At 34.1% G+C, this 9,961-nt stretch overlaps 2 protein-coding genes and 1 non-coding gene across 3 annotated transcripts; all 3 read left to right on the top strand.

Annotated features, from left to right (window-relative positions):
• Positions 1–223: 223 nt before the first annotated feature.
• LOC7480444 (protein CHUP1, chloroplastic) lies at positions 224–2,148 on the top strand. The gene is made up of 3 exons (XM_002307161.4): positions 224–374; positions 454–1,325; positions 1,526–2,148. Exons 2-3 carry the CDS (start codon positions 465–467, stop codon positions 2,009–2,011), a joined length of 1,347 nt encoding a protein of 448 aa, XP_002307197.4. The 5' UTR covers positions 224–374; positions 454–464; the 3' UTR covers positions 2,012–2,148.
• A 1,820-nt stretch (positions 2,149–3,968) lies between these two features.
• Positions 3,969–6,004, top strand: LOC7480443 (uncharacterized). Its single transcript, XM_024600547.2, has one exon. It carries the CDS (start codon positions 4,295–4,297, stop codon positions 5,681–5,683), a length of 1,389 nt encoding a protein of 462 aa, XP_024456315.1. The 5' UTR covers positions 3,969–4,294; the 3' UTR covers positions 5,684–6,004.
• Positions 6,005–6,423: 419 nt separating this feature from the next.
• LOC112327676 (small nucleolar RNA Z122) lies at positions 6,424–6,501 on the top strand. Its single transcript, XR_002982100.1, has one exon. It is a non-coding gene; the product is annotated as a small nucleolar RNA Z122 (small nucleolar RNA).
• The last annotated feature ends 3,460 nt before the right edge of the window (positions 6,502–9,961 follow it).

The raw sequence follows: 9,961 nt of genomic DNA, 5'->3' as shown, positions 1-9,961 counted from the left end.
TAGTTCGGAGGAGTAAATCCCGAGCCCATCAGCACGATTATTCTTTCTTTGGTCAAGGGTAATGGGGAATCGAAAGAAGGAAAAACGAAAGGAAACCTCGAGGCAATGAACAAGCATCGGCTTGTAGTAAAGGCTAATTAACGGGCCTGCACTTAGGCCTATTTAGTGACTTGTTTACTCCATGGAATCATCATGAATAGCATTGAAGGCTGGGAACCATCTTTATACGAGGAGAAGATTATTTAACCAAAAAAGAATTTGATTCCAAACAACACGAGGAAAGTATAATGAAAGTGGCATATGGTGTTATAGAGTAGTCAAAAAGTAACAGCCCACCATCCCTTCAAACAAAGGGAAGCTAATGAACACAAAAGGTAAAGAATCTCAACATAGCTTTGAAAAAATGCGATCACGTTTGATTATAAACAATCTGATTTTGTGTTGATTATCAAGCTCACTAAACAATGTTCAAGATGGAGAGCACATCATCAAGGACAGAGGTCATGAAGCCATTATTCCTTAAAGCTGGCATACCTCTGGTTCTTTCTGTTGCTGGTTTTGTTTATGCCAGGATTGTTCTAAGAAGAAGTACAATAGCTAAACCTTTTCCATTGCAAACCACAGTAAGTCCTGTATTAGATACCATTGATTCTAACGATGATTTTATAGATGAAGCAAGCATTCATAGTCTCCAGTCTACATCTTCACCCATCAAAGATGATGACCAGGAGCACATGATCACAAGCTCCCAGGTTTGTAGTTCCACAGTAGCTTCACATATTCATTTTGAAGAGGAGATATTGGGTCTAAAAAATGAAATTGAAGAGCTCCAAAAGAGAGAACACAGCTTGGCGATGCAGTTTCTTCGCTATCGTGTTATGAAAGAGCAGGATTCTGTGCTTGAGGAGCTTAAGAACATGTTGTTATTGGAGACTGCTAGCGTCAAGTTCTTGGATAGGGAGATTTCATTAATAGAAGCTCAGACACAAGGGTTTGAGAATTTCATGGTGGAGTGTCGTAGAGTTCTTGAACAGATTGAATTTGCTAAAAAGGAAAATCGGTTGCTTGAAAGAAAGGTAAAGAAGCTTTCGAGAAGAACACGAGAGCAATCACGCGTTATAGGTGAAAAGAACGCAAGGATTAATGGTTTAGAAGCAGAAATAATGAGATTCTGTGATGCGCAAGAGATGAGGACCGATGTTATCAAGAAATTGGATGATGAAGTTAGGGAATTTGAAGCTGTTGTCAATCGACTACAGGAGGAGAAGAATGATCTTCTGGTGAAGCTTGACGCAGCAGAAAGTCAAGCTTCATTGATCTCAAAGGTCGATTTTTATCTTTTCCTTGTACTCTGGTAAAAGTAGAACTAATATACAACTAATAGTCTAGATTTCTACGACTTATGTGACTGATTACTATATGAATGCCATTGGATTAGACTGAAATTTGATGTAAAAGTAGGTGTCTTTTGCTGATTTTTCTTGGTTATCGTAGTCTCAGATTTTTCAGTTCTCTCAATCTGCAGATTGAAGCAGAAGGAATAGGAATGGAAGCTTATAATAGGCTTGTAAATGAGCTAGAACAACTACACAAGGACAGAGCAGCTGAAACTACAGAGCTTATTTACTTAAGATGGTCAAATGCATGCTTAAGGCACGAGTTGATGAGAAGTCATGGACATCAACAACAGCTACAGCTACAGATCGAGGACAAGAAAAACTACTTGGAATTAGAACTAGTAGGTCGAGAAATTGCAGACTGTGACTTGGAGCAGCAGCAACAGCATGAGAAACCTTGCTTAGGTGTGGCCAGCAGTAGTAAGACGTATTCAAAGAGGAAAAGGTTGCTAAAAAAGCTTAAGAAATGGGTGGAAGGGGGTGATGAAGGCATGCAATCAAACATGGATGAAAAAGGAAAGCATGAAATCAATTGCTTTGGAAGGCATTCTGTTTCAGAAGGGGCCGAGGAAGACCACCTGATTTATTCAAGGAGGTCTTGTTCTAGTGCATGAAAACTACTTCCATAACAAGCTGTCTTGCTTGGAGAATGTTGTTCTAACCATATGGAAATAACTCATCATGTTTAATGAATTAAACAGACACAATGTGGGTGGTGTTCATTATATTATATTACATTATCTTGCTTTAATGTGGCTGGTGTTCTAACCTTTTTTGGGGGAGGATTTAATATTGGACAAAAAGAAAACAGAAACGGGAAAATGGAAATTTTCTCCAATTATATTATTACATGGGATTTCAAGAATTGAGAAAATATGAGAAAAAATAATGAAAAACAAGGTGGGAGCTGTTTTCAATGAAGAAAATTATTGTAAGATTAGGGATTTTGAATTTTTATATTTTAAAATCTTAATTCCTTTCTTGTTTTTGTTTACACGAGGCTCCGTTCTTGTGGGCTTCTTCGGCCTCAATATTTATAGTTATGAGGAAATTAAATTAGCTTCCGTTCCTCGACAATTATCAGGGTAAGAAAAAAAAGGTTTGTCATTTCATTTGACTGCCCGAAGGCTTGAGTTTGGGCTGAAAATACGATAGATATTATGTTTTAAAATATTTTTATTTAAAAATATATATAAATATTATTTTTTATTTTTTAAATTTAATTTTCATATCAAAACAATCTAAAAAACACAATAAAAAATTAATTTAAAATTTAAAATATAAAAATATTTAAAAACATAATTTGAGTCTAATACCTTTCAAGTTTTTAGACTGTCAGTTTGAAAATATGATAGATATTATTTTTTAAAATATTTTTATTTAAAAATATATATAAATAATATTTTTTATTTTTTAAATTTAATTTTCACATCAAAACAATCTAAAAAACAAGATAAAAAATTAATTTAAATTTTAAAATATAAAAATATTTAAAAACATAATTTGACTCTAATACCTTTCAAGTTTTTAGATTGCCTTTGTTTTTCATCAGTTTTTGTGTTTGCGGTGAAACAAACGCAGCAAGGTGTTTGGTAACAAACCAAACGGTGTTTTGTACTGCGGGACCCACACTTCCACCAAACTTTTATAAAAATATTATTTTTATGCATTTTCAAATAAAAAGTACTTTGAAAAGCAACCGCAACTACGCTTCCACCAAACATTTTATACATGTTTTTTGCTACTCATAAATTTCAACAATAATTTTTACCAAACACGTATCTAAATCCAACTAACCACAGCTAACCATATTTTTTTAAAACCAGAACCACAAAAACTACCTCAAAAACAAACGCACTCTAGTATATTTGGGTTTTGTTTTGCTTTTTACTTTTTTTTTTTTTTTTAGCTCATTTGAATGAATGGGCTAACATTTCAAAAAGCACATTTAATTGTTAATATGATTCTCTTAACAAAATCCAAATTTCAAAAATCTAAAAAATACAAAGCACATGTTGCTGAAGAAGAAGAAAATAAAAACAAATAAGGAATCAAACCCAAGTCCTTGTAAGAAATGGTATGGCATATAATTATTGATATCCAAAGGAAACATATACGAATTCTGTGCTGCCCTTTCCATGGAATAATTTGCTCCATCGTTGGGTGGTGCTGCCGGCAATGCATTAACATAGCAATTTATTAGTATAAAAACGTTTTTGTAAGAAGCAAGTAATAAACACATACTAAATAAATGACTCAATTATAATTTCTTTCCTTGTTATTTTTCAGAGCAGATTAATTAATCCATGGAGTACAAAAAACAATTAAATAGTATTTTGACCGGATGTTTAATGTAATAATATTTTGTTTAAAAAATGCTTTTTTGGTCAATCCTTCTACACCATCTACTTGTTTTTTTACCTTTAATATTTTTAAAATAAAAAAAAGGGGAAAAAAGGGGAAATGAATGAAGAAAATTAAGCTATAAGATAATATAAAAATATAAAAATTATACTATGGGGATTGATTAAATAGTTTTTGCTAAAATTCAATCACTCCTAGATAATCATTTATCTCTTTCATGTGATCACAGCAAGGCAGAGGCTGCTCACAAGAACAAAGAAAGACCCAACGGCCACCACCCAAGAACACATCCCCTGGCTCTTGGGAGATGGGACTAAACTTTTAAGTAGTAAACAAACTCGCATCACTTCCCACTTCCAAACCCTAAAAGCTCCCTCGTTCCTTCTCCATCAAAACCTCTCTCTCTCTACCTCTACCTCTACCTCTAGATCTCAATCAACTCACAAAACCCAACTCACCTTTCTTTTCCTTCAAATGTAACACATCCGAGAAAACACACAAGAAAAGGGTGTCTTTTTAAGATTTACTACAACATGGCCTCAGCTTGTGTTAACAACATGGGCATGTCCCCTGAAAATTTCCCACCCAAAACTTACCAATCTTATGGCTGGTTGAGCCCGAGAATCTCTTTTAGCCGTGAAGAGGATAGTAATAACACAACCACCTCTAAAACCACCTCCGCCAAATCATCATCAGCAGCAGCCTCCTCAGCTCCTCTACCCCCACCTCATCCACAGCAACTAGATCCACCGGAGACCAAGGATTCTGTCGACTTTGAGTTCCGATTAGACAACTCCTTCACCATGCTCCCTGCAGATGAGCTGTTTTCTGATGGGAAATTAATGCCATTACAAATCAATACTGGTAACGCCAAACCATCTTTGCCACCATCTACTTCTACCTCGGTCAACGAGTTGACCGAGGCGGTAAGGCTGCCGGAGCCCGGGAGGGAGCCGGTGAAGTCTTGCCGGAGATTGGAGATGGAGATTTCTGGGACCGATCCATACTTGTTTTCCCCCAAAGCTCCCAGATGTTCGAGCCGGTGGAAGGAGCTTCTGGGGTTAAAGAAATTACACCAAAACCCTAAGCCTGAAACTCAAAAACCATCAACCAGGACGGCATTGTTTTCTTCGTCCTCGTCGAATCCCAAGTCCCTTAAACATATCTTGCACAGGAACTCAAAAACCTGCAATTGCAACACATCGTCCTCAAGCTCCTCCTTCTCCTACACCTTATTAGATAATTCATTGAGCCTCCCACTGCTAAGAGATTTGGATTGCGAATCGCTCTCCATATCTTCTTCTCGCTTATCGCTGTCATCTTCATCTTCATCCCACGAGCACGAAGATCTCCCAAGATTATCCCTCGACTCTGATAAACCAAGCACCAACCTCAACTTAATGCAAAACCCAGTTCCGAATCCATTCATTCTCAACCGAAATCAAAACCAAAACCCACCAAGAATGAGAATGGTGAAGCCATTATCAGAGAATGGAAACAACAATAGCGGCACCTCTTCAACTACAAGGGTAGGGAGGAGCCCAATGCGGAGGGCAGCAGGGGAGTCGAGTGAGGTTTCAATAAGTAGTGGGGTTTCAGTGGATAGCCCAAGAATGAATTCATCAGGGAAAATAGTATTTCAAAGCTTGGAAAGAAGTTCAAGTAGTCCAAGTAGTTTTAATGGAGGGCCAAGATTTAAACATAGAGGAATGGAGAGATCTTATTCGGCTAATGTTAGAGTGACTCCAGTTCTTAACGTTCCTGTTTGTTCTCTTAGAGGGAGTTCAAGGTCAGGTTTTGGGTTCGGTCAGTTGTTTTCTTCTTCACCGCAAAAAAGAGATGGCTTTAGCAAAGGGTATCAGCAGCAGCAGCAGCAGAATATTACTAGCAGCAGCAACAAGTACAGGTCTGAGAGAGGTTAACAGAGAAGAGAAGAGAGGCATAGAGAGAAGGGTAACAACAACAACATTTTAGTGTTTTTTTTTTTTTTGAATTTATGTTATTATGGGTTTTGTTTTAAGAAAAAAAAAAAAATACCACATGACATTGATGCTTTAGATGTTTTGTATATACGAGGGAAGGGGTTTCTCTTTGCTTCTGTTATTGTTGTTTCTTGTTAATGTTTGTTCGTAGGAAGTATCAAAAGTGTAGCTGCTCTTGTTCTATTGAGGTAAAGCTAACCAACCCAGATGCTCAAAATGCAGAACCAAATCAATTTATGTGCTGAGATTGTTGAAGGTCTATTTTCTCGATCTCTTTTTTTCTTCCCTCTCCTTTGTCTCCTCGAGAATCGGCAAGATGTCAATATCCCCCATTAAACCACAAATCGAATGGGGGGTTGCTCTGTTATTTTGATCCGATCAAATATTGTGCTCCAGCCATCAATCTACCCTGTGTCAAATATTGTGGGCTCTTCGTTTTCTTGATTGAAAGATATGGAATCTATGACTCTGTCTCTGCAGATGTTTCTTTTGAGAGACATTTGAGGGATGGGACTCGGAATTGGGAATTGTGCGTTTGAAATGCACTCTCTCTAGGGCAAGTGAGAGACTTCTTTTGAATCCCCTTCTGGGCTTCGGAGATTTTTCAAGCTTATCTAATCTGTCTCTGTCCGAGAAATATTTTTTAATATATTTCAGTCGTTTGTTGTTTTGTGGGAGAGTTTGGGAAATGATGCGAAGATTCAAACAGAGGCGCCAGCTCTGCTGATTAATCTATTGCACGTCAGTCTGATCCCAAAACCTCTCTGCCTAATTGGGGTGTCATGCACGGGATTTTACCATTCTAGCATAATTTATTTGTTAAAAATTTTAGAAAAATAATATAGATTAAAAAGATATTTAAAAAATAACATAATTTTAACTCAATATTATTTTGTAACTATCACTATTTTTTAAAAAAGCGGGAGAGGTAAAAACATATCTCAAGTACAAAAGTTAATAATTTTTTTTATAAATATTAAATAGTCAAAAAATAAGATTTAATATTCGATAATAGTTAATAAAAAGATGAGAAATAAACTGATGTGGCAGGTGAAAAAGAAAAAAAAAAGAATGGGTCATTAACAACAAGGATTTATTTAACTTAATTCCAAATAAAATTTCTAATAATTTACGATCTTATTTAGTGATCGTTTAGAATGATTAGAATTGTGAGTTGTCTAAATTTGTCAAAAACAGATTTCTCATTTAGAAGGATTAGACTTGTGAATTGTCATAAACAGATTTCTAGTGTGCTTCGTACTCAATTTTTTTTTCTCTCATCACATTAGCTTATCAGTTTTTATGTGGGGTGTTCTTTGTCCTTAATTTTTTTTGAGAAAGTAATTTGGGTTTTAGAATTTTTTGGATTCTAGTTTATTCTTAGTTTTTTAACTGATGTTTTTGGTAATTTAAAGCCGCAAACGAGTTTATTTAAATTTTTACGGTGTTTTCCATATATGTGAGGAGAAGAAATAGTATGAAATGGATTTTATGGTCCAAAAATCACCTCCCTTGATTTTTTAGACACCTCTATTGTAGTTAGATTTTAGATTGCAGAAGACGTCTCGTCTGCATCTTTTCTAAGAAAAAAAGGATGGGTGACACGTTTTTCATCTAGTTTAATAATAATAAAAAAAAAACCTAGACGCAGAAGCTTGGGTTGGCTAGCCCATACACCCAATTTTTTTTTTAAAAAAAATCATAGCATGCTAGGCCAGCCCAACTTTTTTCTTTGATATTTTTTTTTTAAAAATTACATCATTCAATATTGAATTTTCATTAGTTATCTTATGGATTTGTTTTTCAATTTTATCTTGTAACATTTGGTTGATTTTGAATCATTATTTGCAATATGTTTCAGTTTTTATTTTGTAGGATTATCACAGTCTCGCATGAATATTTGGTTATTTGGTTGGTGTTCAATTTTGCGAGAGTATATCTTTGTTTTTGTATGATTAAATAAAAAAATAATTTACAAAAAAGAATATTGAACCTGGTGAAGTTCATGACCCAATCCGCTGGTTTAATAGGTTAACTTAGGTTCAATTGGGTCTTCTTTGTTCCTTTTTAATTGAATATTTTATCTTCAATTTCATTCTTCGATATTTAGTTAATTGTGAATTGAGTTACATAATTCATTTCGATTTGCTTTCAACGGGAGTTATCACGGTCTCGTAACCCAAATTGCGAGTTTAGAAGGTTAATCCAGACCCATTCAATATGCAATCGTCTCAATACTTGAAAAAATACGATCGTCCAACTTATCACTATCTTAATATTTTTTAAAAATAAAATCTAATATGCATTAAATTCTGAATTCATATCTAATGAAAAACAGGTTAATAAAATCTAAATTTAATTTTTTTAAAAAAACAATCCAACCAGTGACCCGGACCAATTATCCGGTTCGAGCTAGCTAGTAGCGGAGGAACAAGGCATGTGGTAGCCGGGATTGCATTAAGATCCAATCTGGAGGTAAGATTTGGGAGGAGGGGGGAAATATATGTGGCTAGATGTTTCCGAGAGGGTATTAAAAGAGAAAACCCGAAGAGGCAGGCAGCGGAGGGGGGCAAGAGGCACTCATGGTAGTATCCAGGGTGGCCTACAAGATTTGCCTGATTTTTAAAACGACGGAGTCCCATGTGCTAAATTTCCGTAGTGGTGAGAGTGACGGAGAAAACATATAAAAAACAGAGGCATCTCTGGTTTTACCAGATTTCACGTTGTCGTTGTCCAGTGGGCCCATCATCATGTCCCTTTCTGCCAAGATGACAATTAACAAGACTCTGCCTGCTCCTTGCTTTGTCCGATACAGGTACTTCTTTTATTTTATGTTTTTACGAGGACGCTACTGTGCACTCCAATAATTAAGTTAAAATTAAACGGGATTGTCTTTTTATTCTTTCTTTTTATTATAGGTACATAAACAAATGCAACGAGGATTTTTCTAGGACTCCTTTTCTTCTTCTTTTTTGTTTTCTGAGATTTTTTTTTAATTTTCTTTCGTCCTCTAATATGAGATTTATTAAGAATAGAAGTTTATAATTTATTTCGTTTTATCTTCTTAATCATGAATTTTGCGAGTTAGTTGTGTTAATTCGAGTTATTTTTTTATTTTTTTTAATTCATCCTTCAACATTAAATTAATTGGGAATCGAACTTCATAATTTTGTTATTCACTTTCTATGAAGTTATCCTAATATTTTGATCCAGGTTTGACAAGTTAACTCGCATTGACTCGAATTATTTTTTTCTGTCTTTTTTACCCTTTTTTCAATTTAATTCTTCAAAATTGGTTTGATTGAGAATCATGGTTTATATATATATAGTTTTTTTTTCTATGGGGTTATTATGATCCAAGTCGCGAGTTAGACTTATTGACTCGGGTTTTTTTGTCCTTCTTAGTTGATTTTTTTTTAAAATTTTATTCTTTAATATTAGGTTAATTGAGAATTAAAGTTTATAATTTGTTTTGGTTTGCATTCTATAAAGTTATCACAGTTTCTTAACCTGGGTCACAAGTTTGATCAATTAACTAGAGTTGACTCGGGTGGTTCTTTGTGTTCCTTTTCTAATTGATTTTTTTTAATCTCACCCTTCAACATTGAGTTGATTGAGAATTAAGTTTTATAATTTACTTTGATTTGCTTTCTATGTTGTTATCCTGGTTTTATGATCCATATTTGACAGATTAACCTGAGTTGGCTTGATTCATTTTTATAATTGAATTTTATTTTTAATTACATCATTTAACATTGGGTTGATTGAGAATGAGTTTAATAATTTTTTATTTGTTTTCTATCGGGTTTACTTGGGGACTAAAATCCATCTAATTAATATGTCACTGTCTCACGAAGTTTTATTAAAAGTAAAGCCATGTTTTTTTTACTAATTATCAATATTGCATTAATTTTTATAAATAAAATCAATCAATTTAATTTGATTTAACTCCAATAAAATTTACTTTGAAATTCAAATGAGGTGAAAAGTTAGATTACAAGATTTCAAAATTGATTCAATTGCATTAATTTTTAGAAATAAAATTAATCAATTTAATTTGATTTAACTCCCATAAAATTTAGTTTGAAATTTAAATTAAGTGAAAAGTTAGATTATAAGATTTCAAAATTGATCTAGTAAAAAAATTCTTTATATTTTTAATATTTCAAAAAATTTATCCAAGATATGGCGAAATGGGGATCGATAGACTAGTTGTTC

This window comes from Populus trichocarpa, chromosome 5 (assembly GCF_000002775.5).
Source record: "Populus trichocarpa isolate Nisqually-1 chromosome 5, P.trichocarpa_v4.1, whole genome shotgun sequence".
Lineage (NCBI taxonomy): Eukaryota > Viridiplantae > Streptophyta > Magnoliopsida > Malpighiales > Salicaceae > Populus > Populus trichocarpa.
Note: the sequence above shows the minus strand (reverse complement) of the source record. Positions and strands in the feature narration are given on the sequence as shown.

Bases quoted from the DNA above. Each gene is read 5' to 3' on its own strand.
- LOC7480444 (XM_002307161.4), top strand. From the start codon at position 465: ATGTTCAAGATGGAGAGCACATCATCAAGGACAGAGGTCATGAAGCCA. The intron at 1,326-1,525 runs GTCGATTTTTAT...CTCAATCTGCAG, and splicing joins AAGCTTCATTGATCTCAAAG to ATTGAAGCAGAAGGAATAGG.
- LOC7480443 (XM_024600547.2), top strand. From the start codon at position 4,295: ATGGCCTCAGCTTGTGTTAACAACATGGGCATGTCCCCTGAAAATTTC.